General features: G+C 45.6%; 1 protein-coding gene across 1 annotated transcript in view; it reads right to left on the bottom strand.

The window, feature by feature from the left end:
* Nucleotides 1-19,385, bottom strand: part of LOC118376983 (anthrax toxin receptor 2-like) — a 157,605-nt gene that overhangs the window by 119,792 nt on the left and 18,428 nt on the right. Inside the window, exons 5-8 of the mRNA XM_052479683.1 lie at nucleotides 14,165-14,269; nucleotides 13,756-13,905; nucleotides 2,416-2,476; nucleotides 458-553 (exon numbers count right to left, since the gene is read on the bottom strand). Of these exons, the coding sequence (XP_052335643.1) occupies nucleotides 458-553; nucleotides 2,416-2,476; nucleotides 13,756-13,905; nucleotides 14,165-14,269 (412 nt within the window). The remainder of the gene's footprint in view (nucleotides 1-457; nucleotides 554-2,415; nucleotides 2,477-13,755; nucleotides 13,906-14,164; nucleotides 14,270-19,385) is intronic.

The following is a 19,385-nucleotide window of genomic DNA, read 5'->3' as shown; positions in this document are numbered from 1 at the left end:
GACTACATGTTTAAATAAGAAACTGAATTACTAAGGTACATAGGCCTTACAACATTCACACTTCTATATTCTGTTGGGTCTTTCACTTGACATGTTACGATGGCTCCTGTAAGATATGTGTGTCTCTCTCTGTGTGTGTGTGTGTGTGTGTGTGTGTGTGTGTGTGTGTGTGTGTGTGTGTGTGTGTGTGTGTGTGTGTGTGTGTGTGTGTGTGTGTGTGTGTGTGTGTGTGTGTGTGTGTGTGTGTGTGTGTGTGTGTGTGTGTGTGTGTGTGTCTCTCTCTGTGTGTGTGTGTGTGTGTGTGTGTGTGTGTGTGTGTGTGTGTGTGTGTGTGTGTGTGTGTGTGTGTGTGTGTGTGTGTGTGTCTCTCTGTGTGTGTGTGTGTGTGTGTGTGTGTGTGTGTGTGTGTGTCTCTCTCTGTGTGTGTGTGTGTATACGTGTGTGTTTCTGTACTTACTGTATGTCTGCGTGCCAACTATGAAGCTACAGACAACCCCGTCGTTGCCTCGTCCCACGGAGAAGCCGTTCCCTCGCAGCACGATGTCAAACGACTCTGTGTTATGTAAACAAGACACAGGAGATAGTGAGCAGAGGGGCCCTAGGAGAACACACAGACGCAGGAGATAGTGAGCAGAGGGGCCCTAGGAGAACACACAGACACAGGAGATAGTGAGCAGAGGGGCCCTAGGAGAACACACAGACACAGGAGATAGTGAGCAGAGGGGCCCTAGGAGAACACACAGACACAGGAGATAGTGAGCAGAGGGGCCCTAGGAGAACACACAGACACAGGAGATAGTGAGCAGAGGGGCCCTAGGAGAACACACAGACACAGGAGATAGTGAGCAGAGGGGCCCTAGGAGAACACACAGACACAGGAGATAGTGAGCAGAGGGGCCCTAGGAGAACACACAGACGCAGGAGATAGTGAGCAGAGGGGCCCTAGGAGAACACACAGACGCATGAGATAGTGAGCAGAGGGGCCCTAGGAGAACACACAGACGCATGAGATAGTGAGCAGAGGGGCCCTAGGAGAACACACAGACGCAGGAGATATGCTCACACACACACGCACACACACAGACAGAGACACACAAATATCCATGAATGATAATCCACATAACAGGGGTTCCTTGAGCGGCCATCATCGGGAGTCCCATAGTGCGGCGCACAATTGTCCCAGCATCGTCTGGGTTAGGGGAGGGTTTGGCCCAGCATCGTCTGGGTTAGGGGAGGGTTTGGACCAGCATCGTCTCGGTTAGGGGAGGGTTTGTCCCAGCATCATCTGGGTTAGGGGAGGGTTTGGCCCAGCATCGTATGGGTTAGGAGAGGGTTTGTCCCAGCATCGTCTGGGTTAGGGGAGGGTTTGTCCCAGCATCGTCTGGGTTAGGGGAGGGTTTGTCCCAGCATCGTCTGGGTTAGGGGAGGGTTTGTCCCAGCATCGTCTGGGTTAGGTGAGGGTTTGGCCCAGCATCGTCTGGGTTAGGGGAGGGTTTGGCCCAGCATCGTCTGGGTTAGGGGAGGGTTTGTCCCAGCATCGTCTGGATTAGGGGAGGGTTTGTCCCAGCATCGTCTGGGTTAGGGGATGGTTTGTCCCAGCATCATCTGGGTCAGGGGAGGGTTTGTCCCAGCATCATCTGGATTAGGGGAGGGTTTGTCCCAGCATCGTCTGGGTTAGGGGATGGTTTGTCCCAGCATCATCTGGGTCAGGGGAGGGTTTGTCCCAGCATCATCTGGGTTAAGGGAGGGTTTGTCCCAGCATCATCTGGGTTAGGGGAGGGTTTGGCCCAGCATCATCTGGGTTAGGGGAGAGTTTGTCCCAGCATCGTCTGGGTTAGGGGAGGGTTTGGCCCAGCATCGTCTGGGTTAGGGGAGGGTTTGGCCCAGCATCGTCTGGGTTAGGGGAGGGTTTGTCCCAGCATCGTCTGGGTTAGGGGAGGGTTTGGCCCAGCATCGTCTGGGTTAGGGGAGGGTTTTTTCCCAGCATCGTCTGGGTTAGGGGAGGGTTTTTTCCCAGCATCGTCTGGGTTAGGGGAGGGTTTGGCCCAGCATCGTCTGGGTTAGGGGAGGGTTTGGCCCAGTATCGTCTGGGTTAGGGGAGGGTTTGGCCGGGGTAGGCCGTCATTGTAAATAAGAATTTGTTCTTAACTGAGTAGTTAAATAAAGGGAAAATACATTAAAATATTATCCTGCTGTAGCAAACTGGCTCAAATTAAGATCTTACATCTGTACATACACAGAAAAAGAATATCCCTTCCAACCTGGTGGGAACAACTATACACACACACCAACAGCTATACACACAAAGACACACAACCACACACACACCAACAGCTATACACACAAAGACACACAACCACACACACACCAACAGCTATACACACAACCACACACTGACCACAATCCACCACTCACGGTTAACGCAGACACTGGACGGCTCTACTGTCAGGATCTCTGTACAGGACTGCTTTAATATCTGCAGAACGGAATGGATATGACAACATTAGTCACACACACACGCACGCACGCACGCACACACACACACACAGGCACACACACACACACACACACACACACACACACACACACACACACACACACACACACACACACACACACACACACACACACACACACACACTGGATACGGCAGCATTACTCAGATGCATAATAGATATATCACAGTTGTTATCAGACTGTGTCGACTTGTGGAGGACAGATTAGACTGTAACACCTTAGAAATGTCTCCTGTTCGATCTGCTGAACCGACTGCTTTAGACGGGGAGAGAGGAGAAGGGAGGGGAAGCTATGTGGGAGAGAAAGGAGAAGAAAGAAAGAGCTACGTAAAGGAGGAGAGAGGAGAAGAAAGAGAGAGCTATGTGGGACATGAGTGGAGGATGATTGGAGGAGAGAGAGGGCGCTATGTGGGGGAGAATGGGGGAGACAGAGAGAGCTGTGCGGGGGATGAGTGGGGGTAAGAGAGGGTGCTATGTGGGGGAGAATGGGGAGACAGAGAGCTGTGTGGGGGATGAGTGGTGGAGAGAGAGGGCGCTATGTGGGGGAGAATGGGGGCGAGAGAGAGAGCTTTGTGGGGGATGAGTGGGGGAGAGAGAGGGCGCTATGTGGGGGAGAACGGGGGCGAGAGAGAGAGCTGTGTGGGGTATGAGTGGGGGAGAGAGAGGGCGCTATGTGGGGGATGAGTGGGGGAGAGAGAGGTGCTATGTGGGGGAGAACGGGGGGAGAGAGAGAGGGCGCTATGTGGGGGGCTGAGTGGGGGAGAGAGAGATTATGGGGGGGAGCTATGTGGGATGAGTGGGGGAGACAGAGAGATGAGGGAGCTATGTGGGATGAGTGGGGGAGACAGAGAGATGAGGGAGCTATGTGGGATGAGTGGGGGAGACAGAGAGATGAGGGAGCTATGTGGGATGAGTGGGGAGACAGAGAGATGAGGGAGCTATGTGGGATGAGTGGGGGAGACAGAGAGATGAGGGAGCTATGTGGGATGAGTGGGGGAGACAGAGAGATGAGGGAGCTATGTGGGATGAGTGGGGGAGACAGAGAGATGAGGGAGCTATGTGGGATGAGTGGGGGAGACAGAGAGATGAGGGAGCTATGTGGGATGAGTGGGGGAGACAGAGAGATGAGGGAGCTATGTGGGATGAGTGGGGGAGACAGAGAGATGAGGGAGCTATGTGGGATGAGTGGGGGAGACAGAGAGATGAGGGAGCTATGTGGGATGAGTGGGGGAGACAGAGAGATGAGGGAGCTATGTGGGATGAGTGGGGGAGACAGAGAGATGAGGGAGCTATGTAAAACCTTTATGGGGAAATTATACCAGACCATCCCATTCCTCCGTTCTATTTAAAACCCTGAGGCGTTATCCTATAAAAAGGCCTTCTATGTGAGCCGACTGTCATCACATTATCTCCTACTACGCCAATAAATCAACAAAGGGCAAACTATGCAAATCCACCGGTACACAATCGGTAAAAAAAAAAAGGAGCATATTAACGGCAAATATATGGCACCCCTCATGGACGTCGCCACGGAAACTTCAATCTGAAGTGGAGAGAGCAGTTACCAGGGCGTTATTAAATATGACAGTCTGATTTGGAACCTTTAAAAAAAAAGGTACAATCTGTGATTTTGTATTTCAGAAATATGGCAGCCCCGCCACCTGAATTTGTTATGCAGAAGAAGGATGTGGGGAAATATAAAGCTCTGGTAGATTCACTCAGTCCTCTAGATAAACGGACTGGCAGTCAGTCATCATGAATTAAAAAACAACCATTGTACAGATTCCCAGATCGTACCTTTAAGTAAATATAGGTTGAGATGTGTAGAGCCCCATCAGTCATCAGGGTCATATCATATTTTTTTAAAACCTTTATTTAACTAGGCAAGTCAGTTAAGAACAAATTCTTATTTTCAATGATGGCCTAGGAACAGTGGGTTAACAGCCTGTTCAGGGGTAGAACGACAGATTTGTACCTTGTCAGGTCGAGGGTTTGAGCTTGCAACCTTCCGGTTACTAGTCCAACGTTCTAACCACTAGGCTACCCTGCCGCCCCATATGATTACTGTAAGTATGTTGTGTATGAACCAAACTAACTTAATGGTGAATCTCATCGCTGGCGGTAGCGCTATATGCCCAGCGGGGTGCGGCCACAAACATTTTTTGCTATTTTTCACAGCGGTTATTAGGAGCGCAATGGCTGGCGGTGGCCTGAAAGAGGATGGGTTGTGGGTTTTGACGAGAGGGCTTGGTCACTCACTGGCCAATCAAGGCGTTCCATATGGATTAATACTGCATGCGTTTGTCTCAATTTCTGTAGGTTATTGATGGTCTTTGGATTCTCATGATCACTGATGAGATGGTTCACTCCCATTACACTGTTGATAAGTGATTATTAATTACCATTAATATCTATCTATTTATTATGTTCCTGGTCACTATTATTCCTGTTTACATGTATATATTACCACTAGTATATTACCAAGTATTCAGCCCCGTTTACATGTATATATCTCAAGGATGATCAATGGAAACAGGATGCACCTGAGCTCAATGTCGAGTCTCATAGCAAAGGGTCTGAATACCTATGTAAATTAGGTGATTTCTGTTTTGATTTTGTCAAATTATGATGTCATTATGGGGTATTATGATGTCATTATGGGGTATTATGATGTCATTATGGGGTATTATGACGTCATTATGGGGTATTATGATGTCATTATGGGGAATTGTGTGTAGATTGATGAGGTAAAAAAGTATGTTATCAATTTTAGAACGAGGCTGTAACGTAAAAAAATGTGGAAAAGGTCAAGGGGTCTGAACACTTTACAAATATACTGTATACAGTTGAAGTCAGAAGTTTACATAAACTTAGGTTGGAGTCATTAAAACACAAATTTCTTGTTAACAAACTATAGATTTGGCAAGTCGGTTAGGACATCTACTTTGTGCATGACACAAGTCATTTTTCCAACAATTGTTTACAGACAGACAGATCATTTCACTTATAATTCACTGTATCACAATTCCAGTGGGTCAGAAGTTTACATACACTTAGTTGAATGTGTCTTTAAAGAACTTTCCAGAAAATGATGTCGTGGCTTAAGAAGACTCTGATAGGCTAATTGACATCATTTGAGTCACATTATGGGAAAATATAAAGAAATCAGCCAAGACCACAGAAAAAAAACAATCCTTAGGAGCAATTTCCAAATGCCACGTTCATCTGTACAAACAATATTATGCAAGTATAAACATCATGGGACCACGCATCTGTCATACCGCTCAGGAAGGAGACGCGTTCTGTCTCCTGGAGATGAACATACTTTGGTGAGAAAAGTGTAAATCAATCCCAGGACAACAGCAAAGGACCTTGTGAAGATGCTGGAGGAAACAAGTACAAAAGTATCTATATCCACAGTAAAAACAAGTCCTATATCAACATGACCTGAAAGGCCACTGAGCAAGGAAGAAGCCACTGCTCCAAAACTGACATAAAAAAGCCAGACTATGGTTTGCAACTGCACATGGGGACAAATATCGTACTTTTTGGAGAAATGTCCTCTGGTCTGATGACACAAAAATAGAATTGTTTGGCCATAATGACCATCGTTATATTTGGTGCACTTCACAAAATAGATGGCATCATGAGGGAGGAACATTATGTGGATATATTGAAGCAACATCTCAAGACATCAGTCAGGAAGTTAAAGCTTGGTCGCAAATGGGTCTTCCAAATAGACAATGACCCAAAGCATACTTCCAAAGTTGTGTCAAAACGGCTTAAGGGCAACAAAGCCAAGGTATTGGAGTGGCCATCACAAAGTCCTGACCTCAATCCTATAGAAAATGTGTGGACAAAACTGAAAAAGCGTGTGCGAGCAAGGAGGCCTACAAACCTGACTCAGTTACACCAGCTCTGTCAGGAGGAATGGACCAAAACTCACCCACCTTATTGTGGGAAGCTTGTGGAAGGCTACCCAAAACTTTGATCAAAGTTAAACAATTTAAAGGCAATGCTACCAAATGCTAATTGAGTGTATGTAAACTTCTGACCGACTGGGAAAGTGATGAAAGAAATAAAAGCTGAAATATATAATTCTCTACTATTATTCTGACATTTCACATTCTTAAAATAAAGTGGTGATCCTAACTGACCTAAGACTGGGAATGTTTACTAGGATTAAATGTCAGGAATTATGAAAAACTGAGTTTAAATGTATTTGGCTAAGGTGTATGTAAACTTCCGACTTCAACTATAGCTGACCCTGTATATAGCTGACCCTGTATATAGCTGACCCTGTATATAGCTGACCCTGTATATAGCTGACCCTGTATATAGCTGACCTTGTATATAGCTGACCCTGTATATAGCTGACCTTGTATATAGCTGACCCTGTATATAGCTGACCCTGTATATAACTGACCCTGTATATAGCTGACCCTGTATATAGCCGACCCTGTATATAGCCGACGCCTTTCTAATCGACCTGGCCCTGGTATCCTGGAAGGACTTTGAACTCATCCCGTCAGTTGAGGATGCCTGGTCATTCTTTAAAAGTAACTTCCTCACCATTTTAGATAAGCATGCTCCGTTCAAAAAAATGCAGAACTAAGAACAGATATACAGCCCTTGGTTCACTCCAGACCTGACTGCCCTCGACCAGCACAAAAACATCCTGTGGCGGACTGCAATAGCATTGAATAGTCCCCGCGATATGCAACTGTTCAGGGAAGTCAGGAACCAATACACGCAGTCAGTCAGGAAAGCTAAGGCCAGCTTCTTCAGGAAGAAGTTTGCATCCTGTAGCTCCAACTCCAAAAAGTTCTGGGACACTGTGAAGTCCATGGAGAACAAGAGCACCTCCTCCCAGCTGCCCACTACACTGAGGCTAGGTAACACGGTTACCACCGATAAATCCATGATTATCGAAAACTTCAACAAGCATTTCTCAACGGCTGGCCATGCCTTCCGCCTGGCTACTCCAACCTCGGCCAACAGCTCCGCCCCCCCCGCAGCTACATGCCCAAGCCTCTCCAGGTTCTCCTTTACCCAAATGAAGATAGCAGATGTTCTGAAAGAGCTGCAAAACCTGGACCCGTACAAATCAGCTGGGCTTGACAATCTGGACCCTCTATTTCTGAAACTATCCGCCGCCATTGTCGCAACCCCTATTACCAGCCTGTTCAACCTCTCTTTCATATCGTCTGAGATCCCCAAGGATTGGAAAGCTGCCGCAGTCATCCCCCTCTTCAAAGGGGGAGACACACTGGACCCAAACTGTTACAGACCTATATCCATCCTGCCCTGCCTATCTAAGGTCTTGGAAAGCCAAGTCAACAAACAGGTCACTGACCATCTCGAATCCCACCGTACCTTCTCCGCTGTGCAATCTGGTTTCCGAGCCGGTCACGGGTGCACCTCAGCCACGCTCAAGGTACAAAACGATATCATAACCGCCATCGATAAAAGACAGTACTGTGCAGCCGTCTTCATCGACCTTGCCAAGGCTTTCGACTCGGTCAATCACCATATTCTTATCGGCAGACTCAGTAGCCTCTGTTTTTCGGATGACTGCCTTGCCTGGTTCACCAATTACTTTGCAGACAGAGTTCAGTGTGTCAAATCGGAGGGCATGCTGTCCGGTCCTCTGGAAGTCTCTATGGGGGTGCCACAGGGTTCAATCCTCAGGCCGACTCTTTTTTCTGTATATATCAATGATGTTGCTCTTGCTGCGGGCGATTCCCTGATCCACCTCTACGCAGATGACACCATTCTATATACTTCCGGCCCGTCCTTGGACACTGTGCTATCTAACCTCCAAACGAGCTTCAATGCCATACAACACTCCTTCCGTGGCCTCCAACTGCTCTTAAACGCTAGTAAAGCCAAATGCATGCTTTTCAACCGTTCGCTGCCTGCACCCGCACGCCTGACCAGCATCACCACCCTGGATGGTTCCAACCTTGAATATGTGGACATCTATAAGTACCTAGGTGTCTGGCCAGACTGTAAACTCTCCTTCCAGACTCATATCAAACATCTCCAATCGAAAATCAAATCAAGAGTCGGCTTTCTATTCCGCAACAAAACCTCCTTCACTCACGCCGCCAAACTTACCCTAGTAAAACTGACTATCCTACCGATCCTCGACTTCGGCGATGTCATCTACAAAATTGCTTCCAACACTCTACTCAGCAAACTGGATGCAGTTTATCACAGTGCCATCCGTTTTGTCACTAAAGCACCTTATACCACCCACCACTGATCATCCCTAAAGCCAACACCTCATTTGGCCGCCTTTCGTTCCAGTTCTCTGCTGCCTGTGACTGGAACGAATTGCAAAAATCGCTGAAGTTTGAGACTTTTATTTCCCTCACCAACTTCAAACATCTGCTATCTGAGCAGCTAACCGATCGCTGCAGCTGTACATAGTCTATCGGCAAATAGCCCACCCATTTTTACCTACCTCATCCCCATACTGTTTTTATTTATTTACTTTTCTGCTCTTTTGCACACCAATATCTCTACCTGTACATGACCATCTGATCATTTATCACTCCAGTGTTAATCTGCAAAATTGTAATTATTCGCCTACCTCCTCATGCCGTTTGCACACAATGTATATAGACTCCCCTTTTTTTCCTACTGTGTTATTGACTTGTTAATTGTTTACTCCATGTGTAACTCTGTGTTGTCTGTTCACACTGCTATGCTTTATCTTGGCCAGGTCGCAGTTGCAAATGAGAACTTGTTCTCAACTAGCCTACCTGGTTAAATAAAGGTGAAATAAAAATACAAAAATAAAATAAAATAAAAATAGCCGACCCTGCATATAGCCGACCCTGCATATAGCCGACCCTGCATATAGCCGACCCTGCATATAGCCGACCCTATTATATAGCCGACCCTGTATATAGCCGACCCTATTATATAGCCGACCCTGTATATAAACCTTACCCTGTATATAGTGGCCGACCCTGTATATAGCCGACCCTGTATATAGCCGACCCTGTATATAGCCGACCCTGTATATAGCCGACCCTGTATATAGCCGACCCTATTATATAGCCGACACTGTATATAGCCGACCCTGTATATAGCCGACCCTGTATATAGCCGACCCTGTATATAGCCGACCCTGTATATAGCCGACCCTGTATATAGCCGACCCTGTATATAGCCGACCCTGTATATAGCCGACCCTGTATATAGCCGACACTGTATATAGCCGACCCTGTATATAGCCGACCCTGTATATAGCTGACACTGTATATAGCCGACCCTGTATATAGCCGACCCTGTATATAGCCGACCCTGTATATAGCCGACCCTGTATATAGCCGACCCTGTATATAGCCGACCCTGTATATAGCCGACCCTGTATATAGCCGACCCTGTATATAGCCGACCCTGTATATAGCCGACCCTGTATATAGCTGACTTTCTCTTCCGATATTATTTCTTATTTCTCCAGTTTTTTTTGTCATACTATTTTGATATTTAATGTTGCTGTAAAGAAGGGCTTCCAAGGAATTTAAATGTACTTGTGCATGTGACAAATACAACTTCCTTATTATACTCCAGTCAACAATCAAACCATTGGGTTGAACAAACAGTGTTTGTACAGTACTTCCTGTCCTCATTTACTACGTGAAGTCACTACTAGTCTTTCAAAACTGCTCATGAAAACGCTTAATGGAAAACAAAACGATGAGAAGTGGCTCTGACTTGTCTGGAACATTTGTCGTGAAGTCACCACGGAAAGAAAGCTGAAAGCTGCACAGATGATCTCAAATCGTAGAAATCCGAGTGAGGAGCAACGAGGCCTGCTCGTACAGCAGCGTCCAATATTACATATCACTGGAGAGAATGCTCTGTGTTTCATTTGGACTCAAAACAATCTTTCAGCTGATCAATGCTTTGCAGCTCTGCGGATAGGAGGAGTTTCATGGGAGAATGTCCCGCCCACTACCGTCCGTCAATAGTGGCTGAATATTTCCTTTCTCTGAGAAGTATGACTAGTGTCACCCTGAGGCCAATGACGAACTGTTAAACTGTCAGGCTGTTCCACGACCATGTTGCAGGAAACAGACACGGTACTGAGGACACACGACCATGTTGGAGGAAACAGACACGGTACTGAGGAGACACGACCATGTTGGAGGAAACAGACACAGTACTGAGGAGACACGGCCATGTTGGAGGAAACAGACAGTACTGAGGAGACACGGCCATGTTGGAGGAAACAGACACGGTACTGAGGAGACACGACCATGTTGGAGGAAACAGACACGGTACTGAGGAGACACGGCCATGTTGGAGGAAACAGACACGGTACTGAGGAGACACGGCCATGTTGGAGGAAACAGACAGTACTGAGGAGACACGGCCATGTTGGAGGAAACAGACAGTACTGAGGAGACACGGCCATGTTGGAGGAAACAGACACAGCATTGAGGAGACACGGCCATGTTGGAGGAAACAGACAGTACTGAGGAGACACGGCCATGTTGGAGGAAACAGACAGTACTGAGGAGACACGGCCATGTTGGAGGAAACAGACAGTCCTGAGGAGACACGGCCATGTTGGAGGAAACAGACAGTACTGAGGAGACACGGCCATGTTGGAGGAAACAGACAGTACTGAGGAGACACGGCCATGTTGGAGGAAACAGACACAGTACTGAGGAGACACGGCCATGTTGGAGGAAACAGACAGTACTGAGGAGACACGGCCATGTTGGAGGAAACAGACAGTACTGAGGTGACACGGCCATGTTGGAGGAAACAGACAGTACTGAGGAGACACGGCCATGTTGGAGGAAACAGACAGTACTGAGGAGACACGGCCATGTTGGAGGAAACAGACAGTACTGAGGAGACACGGCCATGTTGGAGGAAACAGACAGTACTGAGGAGACACGGCCATGTTGGAGGAAACAGACAGTACTGAGGAGACACGGCCATGTTGGAGGAAACAGACAGTACTGAGGAGACACGGCCATGTTGGAGGAAACAGACAGTACTGAGGAGACACGGCCATGTTGGAGGAAACAGACAAGGCACTGAGGAGACAAGGCCATGTTGGAGGAAACAGACACAGCACTGAGGAGACACGACCATGTTGGAGGAAACAGACACAGCATTGAGGAGACACGGCCATGTTGGAGGAAACAGACACAGCACTGAGGAGACACGGCCATGTTGGAGGAAACAGACAGTACTGAGGAGACACGGCCATGTTGGAGGAAACAGACACGGTACTGAGGAGACACGGCCATGTTGGAGGAAACAGACAGTACTGAGGAGACACGGCCATGTTGGAGGAAACAGACAGTACTGAGGAGACACGGCCATGTTGGAGGAAACAGACAGTACTGAGGAGACACGGCCATGTTGGAGGAAACAGACACAGCACTGAGGAGACACGGCCATGTTGGAGGAAACAGACACGGTACTGAGGAGACACGGCCATGTTGGAGGAAACAGACACAGCACTGAGGAGACACGGCCATGTTGGAGGAAACAGACACAGCACTGAGGAGACACGGCCATGTTGGAGGAAACAGACACAGTACTGAGGAGACACGGCCATGTTGGAGGAAACAGACACGGTACTGAGGAGACACGACCATGTTGGAGGAAACAGACACGGTACTGAGGAGACACGGCGATGTTGGAGGAAACAGACAGTACTGAGGAGACACGGCCATGTTGGAGGAAACAGACAGTACTGAGGAGACACGGCCATGTTGGAGGAAACAGACACAGTACTGAGGAGACACGGCCATGTTGGAGGAAACAGACAGTACTGAGGAGACACGGCCATGTTGGAGGAAACAGACAGTACTGAGGAGACACGGCCATGTTGGAGGAAACAGACAGTACTGAGGAGACACGGCCATGTTGGAGGAAACAGACAGTACTGAGGAGACACGGCCATGTTGGAGGAAACAGACACAGTACTGAGGAGACACGGCCATGTTGGAGGAAACAGACAAGGCACTGAGGAGACACGGCCATGTTGGAGGAAACAGACACAGCACTGAGGAGACACGACCATGTTGGAGGAAACAGACACAGCATTGAGGAGACACGGCCATGTTGGAGGAAACAGACAGTACTGAGGAGACACGGCCATGTTGGAGGAAACAGACAGTACTGAGGAGACACGGCCATGTTGGAGGAAACAGACAGTACTGAGGAGACACGGCCATGTTGGAGGAAACAGACAGTACTGAGGAGACACGGCCATGTTGGAGGAAACAGACAGTACTGAGGAGACACGGCCATGTTGGAGGAAACAGACAGTACTGAGGAGACACGGCCATGTTGGAGGAAACAGACAGTACTGAGGAGACACGGCCATGTTGGAGGAAACAGACAGTACTGAGGAGACACGGCCATGTTGGAGGAAACAGACACAGCACTGAGGAGACACGGCCATGTTGGAGGAAACAGACACAGCATTGAGGAGACACGGCCATGTTGGAGGAAACAGACAGTACTGAGGAGACACGGCCATGTTGGAGGAAACAGACAGTACTGAGGAGACACGGCCATGTTGGAGGAAACAGACAGTACTGAGGAGACACGGCCATGTTGGAGGAAACAGACACAGTACTGAGGAGACACGGCCATGTTGGAGGAAACAGACAGTACTGAGGAGACACGGCCATGTTGGAGGAAACAGACAGTACTGAGGAGACACGGCCATGTTGGAGGAAACAGACACAGCACTGAGGAGACACGGCCATGTTGGAGGAAACAGACATTACTGAGGAGACACGACCATGTTGGAGGAAACAGACAAGGCACTGAGGAGACACGGCCATGTTGGAGGACCCAGAGGAACAAAAGCTTATTTCCAAGGGCTCATGCACGTGCTCATGGCTCTTTCTCATGCACGTGCTCATAGCTCTTTCTCATGCACGTGCTCATGGCTCTTTCTCATGCACGTGCTCATGGCTCTTTCTCATGCACGTGCTCATGGCTCTTTCTCATGCACGTGCTCATGGCTCTTTCTCATGCACGTGCTCATGGCTCTTTCTCATGCACGTGCTCATGGCTCTTTCTCATGCACGTGCTCATGGCTCTTTCTCATGCACCTCAATTTGAACATCTGGCTCTTCAAGCAAGAGTAACTTCCATTATAAATTACCTTGAATCAGAACCCTTATTGTACATTTCTAGCGAATAAATTAACAAAGAAATGAACAAAACAATGCAAACTTACTGAATTTACTATGCCTTTGAGTGCATGGAAACCATCTTTGACAGGGAACACTTGATCTTTGGTGTCAGCCACCTCGGCTAGCTGTTGCTCGTCAAAGTCCTTGATACCAACACAGTACACTCGAGCACCGTAGGTCCTCGCAATGTTGGCCTGTATTTGAGAAAAAATATGAATAACTTTAAATTTAAAACAATAAGTAACACTCTGCATTTGGATATTAATGGCCAGTTTCTCGAATCCAGATTATGTTGAGTCATGGACTAAAAAGCATTTATATTAAGATTGTCCATTGAGCATTGGTTTTTAGTCCAACGCCATGTTTAATCGGTGTGTCTGGAAAAAAAATAATAATCTTGAACTAACAAACGTGAAAATGTAAACGTAGATTTTTGAATAAAATCAAGCTCACCTCTTCAACTGTTAATTGATGTATGAAGACCTCTAGCTTTCCGTCTGTCAGAGCTATGATGATGCTGGAGGACTTGGTGGTTTGGGATTTGATTTGATTGTTTGCCTTTAGGTTCAAACACAAGAGGTATGAATAAACAGAGATATGGGCTTTTGAATGAATAAGAACAAACTGTACAGAGATGAGGTCAATTTAATTTAAAATCAGTCAATTTAGCCAGGAAGTTAACAGAAATTCCAACTCTGATTTCAGTTTTCCTCAATGCTCCATGCTTTCAAAGGGGTGGCAGGTCGTCTAGTGGTTAGAGCATTGAGCCAATAACCCGAAACGTTGCTAGATCAAATCCCTGAGCTGACAAGGTACAAATCTGACGTTCTGCCCCTGAACAAGGCAGTTAACCCACTGTTCCTAGACCAGTTAACCCACTGTTCCTAGACCAGTTAACCCACTGTTCCTAGACCAGTTAACCCACTGTTCCTAGACCAGTTAACCCACTGTTCCAAGACCAGTTAACCCACTGTTCCAAGACCAGTTAACCCACTGTTCCTAGACCAGTTAACCCACTGTTCCTAGACCAGTTAACCCACTGTTCCTAGACCAGTTAACCCACTGTTCCTAGACCAGTTAACCCACTGTTCCTAGACCAGTTAACCCACTGTTCCTAGACCAGTTAACCCACTGTTCCTAGACCAGTTAACCCACTGTTCCTAGACCAGTTAACCCACTGTTCCTAGGCCGTCATTGTAAATAAGAATCTGTTCTTAACTTCTTATGGCTGGGGGCAGTATTGAGTAGCTTGGATGAATAAGGTGCCCAGAGGTGCCCAGAGTAAACTGCCTGCTACTCAGTCCCAGAACTAAGATATGCATAGTATTAGTATATTTGGATAGAAACCACTCTGAGGTTTCTAAAACTGTTCAAATGATGTGAGAATAACAGAACCCATATGGCAGGCAAAAACCTGAGGAAAAATCCAACCAGGAAGCGGAACATCTGAGGTTTGTAGTTTTTCAACTCATTGCCTATCGAAGATACAGTGGGATATTGGTCATATTCCACTAGATGTCAACAGTCTTTAGAACCCTGTTTGAGGCTTCTACTGTGAAGTGGGGGAGAATAAGAGGGGAATGAGTCAGAGGTCTGCCAGAGAGCAGCGAGCTGGCCACGCACGTTCACGTGAGAGTTAGCTCTGTTCCAATGCATTTCTACAGACAAAGGAATTATCCGGTTGGAACATTATTGAAGATTTATGTTAAAAACATCCTAAAGATTGATTCTATACATCATTTGACATGTTTCTACGGACTGTAACGGAACTTTTTGACTTTTTGTCTGCTAATAGTGATCGAGCGTCATGAATTTGGATTTGTGAACTGAATGCGCTAACAAAAGGAGGTATTTGGACATAAATTATGGACATTATCTAACAAAACAAACATTTATTGCGGAACTGGGATTCCTGGGAGTGCATTCTGATGAAGATCATCAAAGTGAATATTTATAATGCTATTTCTGACTTCTGTTAACCTCTTACGTCGACCCGACACGCATGCGTCCCATCTAGCTATCTGGAAATGCAAATGCGCTACGCTAAATGCTAATAGCACTCGTTAAAACTCAAAGTTAATTAAAACACACATGCAGGGTACTGAATTAAAGCTACACTCGTTGTGAATCCAGCCAACAAGTCAGATTTTTAAAATGCTTTTCGGCGAAAGCATGAGAAGCTATTATCTGATAGCAAATACCCGAAGGGGACGTAAACAAAATAATTAGCATAGCCGGCGCTACACAAAACGCAGAAATAAAATATAAAACATTCATTACCTTTGACGATCTTCTTTGTTGGCACTCCTAGATGTCCCATAAACATCACTATTGGGTATTTTTTTTCAATTAAATCGGTCCATATATACCCTAGATATCGATCTATGAAAGGTGTGTGATCCAGGAAAAAACAGCGTTTTAAAACGCAACGTCATTTAAAAAAAATAAAAGTCGACGATAAACTTTCACAAAACACTTCGAAATACTTTTGCAATCCAACTTTAGGTATTAGTAAACGTTAATAATCTATCAAATTGATCACGGGGCGATGTGTATTCAATAGCTCCACGTCTTGAAATCATGTTCAGAAATTTCTACTCCAAAACATCCTGTCGGAGACGGGAAGGAATGGGATCTCTCTTACTCGTTTGACCAAGAAACAAAGCGCAGGCAATTGACAAGACTGGCGACATCGTGTGGAAGCTGTAGGACTTGCAATCTCAGCCCCATCTAATTTGCTTTCCAATAGACAATACATGCAAGTGGCGCATTGATATATTTTCCAGATTTTGGTGATCGGTTTTTCTTCCGCTTTTCGATGAAACACACGTTATGTTATAGTCAAAGCCGTGATTTAACCAGTTTTAGAAACGTCAGAAAGTGTTCTATCCACACATACTAATCATATGCATATACTATATTCCTGGCATGAGTAGAAGGACGCTGAAATGTTGCGTGATTTTTAACAGAATGTTCGAAAAAGTAGGGGGTAGACTTAACAGGTTTTAACTACACAACATGGCGGATATCCGTTTGGGTTGTTTTGGTCTCTGAGCGCTGTACTCAGATTATTGCATGGTGTGCTTTTTCCGTAAAGCTTTTTTGAAATCTAAAGCGGTTGCATTAAGGAGAAGTATTTCTATAATTCCATGCATAATAGTTGTATCTTTAATCAATGTTTATTTTGAGTATTTCTGTAAATTGATGTGGCTCTCTGCAAAATCACCGGATGTTTTGGAACTACTGAACGTAACGCGCCAATGTAAACTGAGATTTTTTTTTATAGAAATATGAACTTTATCGAACAAAACATACATGTATTGTGTAACATGATGTCCTATGAGTGTCATCTGATGAAGATCATCAAAGGTTAGTGATTAATTTATTTATATTTCTGCTTTTTGTGACTCCTCTCTTTGGCTGGAAAAATGGCTGTGTTTTTTGTGACTTGGCTCTGACCTAACATAATCGTTTGGTTTGCTTTCGCTGTAAAGCCTTTTTGAAATCGGACACTGTGGTGTGATTAACAAGAAGTGTATCTTTAAAATAGTGTAAAATACTTGTATGTTTGAGGAATTTTAATTATGGGATTGTTGTTGTTTTGAATTTGGCACCCTGCACTTTCACTGACTGTTGTCATATCGATCCCGTTAGCGGATTCTCACTGACTTGCCTAGTTGAATAAAGGAAAATTGGACTTAAATTTTAAGTTAATTTCCTGAATCAATTTTAAGTTCTTTTCCTGAATCAATTGACTCTAATATAAATGGAATTGACCCCAACCCTGTACAGTATGTCAGCAGAATAGAAATGCAGACCTAACCGTTTAATATTCCCTTTATACTGCACTTTATAGCGGTTAAGAATGTTGGGGGCCAGCAACCGAAAGGTCGCTGGTTTGAATCCCCCAGCCGTCAAGGTAGAAAAATCTGCCATTCAGTCCTTGATAAAGGCAGTTAATCCCCAAAAACAACTGTTCCCCGGGCACTGATAACGCGGACGGCGATTAAGGAAGGCCCGAGCACCACTCTGATTCAGTAGTGTAACTGACTGGGTATCTCCTTTCACTCTGGTCTAAAGTAGTGCACTATATAGGGAATAGGGTGCCATTTGGGACCCAGCCTAGGAGTTAGAAGTGTTTATTTAGATCACTTGGAGGCACCTGAATTGCTCCCCATCTAAACAGGGCTCAGTGCCAAACTGATAAAACACACCAATGCCTAGCGGACAAGTAAAGACAAGGCTAGCACAGTATGTACGAGCATAACATATTCTGTACAGTACTGAAGGCTTCTCTAGTGAGGTGAAGTCGTTTTCAAATGTGGTCATGTCATTAGTAGAGTAGTTTTGACTGGTTAGGTTTGGTTAGGTTTAGAGTAGGTTTAGGGTTAGGTTTAGAGTAGGTTTAGGGTTAGGTTTAGAGTAGGGTTGGGGTTAGGTTTAGAGTAGGTTTAGGATTAGGTTTAGAGTAGGTTTAGGATTAGGGATAGAGTAGGTTTAGGGTTAGGTTAAGAGTAGGTTTAGGGTTAGGTTTAGAGTAGGTTTAGGGTTAGGTTTAGAGTAGAGTTAGGCTTTGAGTAGGTTTAGGTTTAGAGTAGGGTTAGGTTTAGGTTTAGATTAGGTTTAGGTTTAGAGTAGGTTTGGGGTTAGGTTTAGAGTAGGTTTAGGATTAGGTTTAGAGTAGGTTTAGGATTAGGGATAGAGTAGGTTTAGGGTTAGGTTAAGAGTAGGTTTAGGGTTAGGTTTAGAGTAGGTTTAGGGTTAGGTTTAGAGTAGGGTTAGGTTTAGAGTAGGGTTAGGTTTGGAGTAGGTTTAGGGTTAGGTTTAGGGTTAGGTTTAAAGTAGGTTTAGGGTAAGGGATAGAATAGGTTTAAGGTTAGGTTAAGAGTAGGTTTAGGGTCAGGTTTAGGGTTAGATAAAGTAGTCCTTCTGTAGCACAGTTGGTAGAGCATGGCGCTTGTAACGCCAGGGTAGTGGGTTCAATTCCCGGGACCACCCATACGTAGAATGTATGCACACATGACTGTAAGTCACTTTGGATAAAAGCGTCTGCTAAATGGCATATATTATTATATTATTATATTATAGGTTTACAGTAGGTTTAGGGTTATGGTTAGGTTTAGAGTCGGGTTAGGTTTAGAGTAGGTTTAGGTTAAGAGTTGGGTTTGGAGTAGAGTTAGGTTTGGAGTAGGTTTAGGGTAAGGTTAGGGTAGGTTTAGGGTTAGGTTTAGGGTTAGGTTTAATGTAGGTTTAGGGTTAGGTTTAGAGTCAGGGATAGAATAGAATAGAATAGAATATAATAGAATATGTTTAAGGTTAGGTTAAGAGTAGATTTGGGGTTAGGCTTAGAGTAGGTTTAGGGTCAGGTTTAGGGTTAGGTTTAGAGTAGGTTTAGGGTTAGGTTTAGAGTAGGGTTAGGGTTAGGTTTAGGGTTAGGTTTAGAGTAGGTTTAGGTTTAGAGTTGGGTTTGGAGTAGGTTTAGGGTTAGGTTTAGAGTAGGTTAAGGGTCAGGTTTAGAGTAGGTTAAGGGTTAGGTTTAGAGTAGGTTAAGGGTCAGGTTTAGAGTAGGTTAAGGGTTAGGTTTAGAGTAGGTTTAGGGTTAGGTTTAGAGTAGGTTTAGGGTCAGGTTTAGAGTAGGTTTAGGGTTAGGTTTAGAGTAGGTTAAGGGTCAGGT

The sequence above is a fragment of the Oncorhynchus keta genome, chromosome 25 (genome assembly GCF_023373465.1).
Source record: "Oncorhynchus keta strain PuntledgeMale-10-30-2019 chromosome 25, Oket_V2, whole genome shotgun sequence".
Lineage (NCBI taxonomy): Eukaryota > Metazoa > Chordata > Actinopteri > Salmoniformes > Salmonidae > Oncorhynchus > Oncorhynchus keta.
The sequence above is the reverse complement of the archived record's forward strand: the minus strand, read 5'-3'. Positions and strand labels throughout refer to the sequence as shown.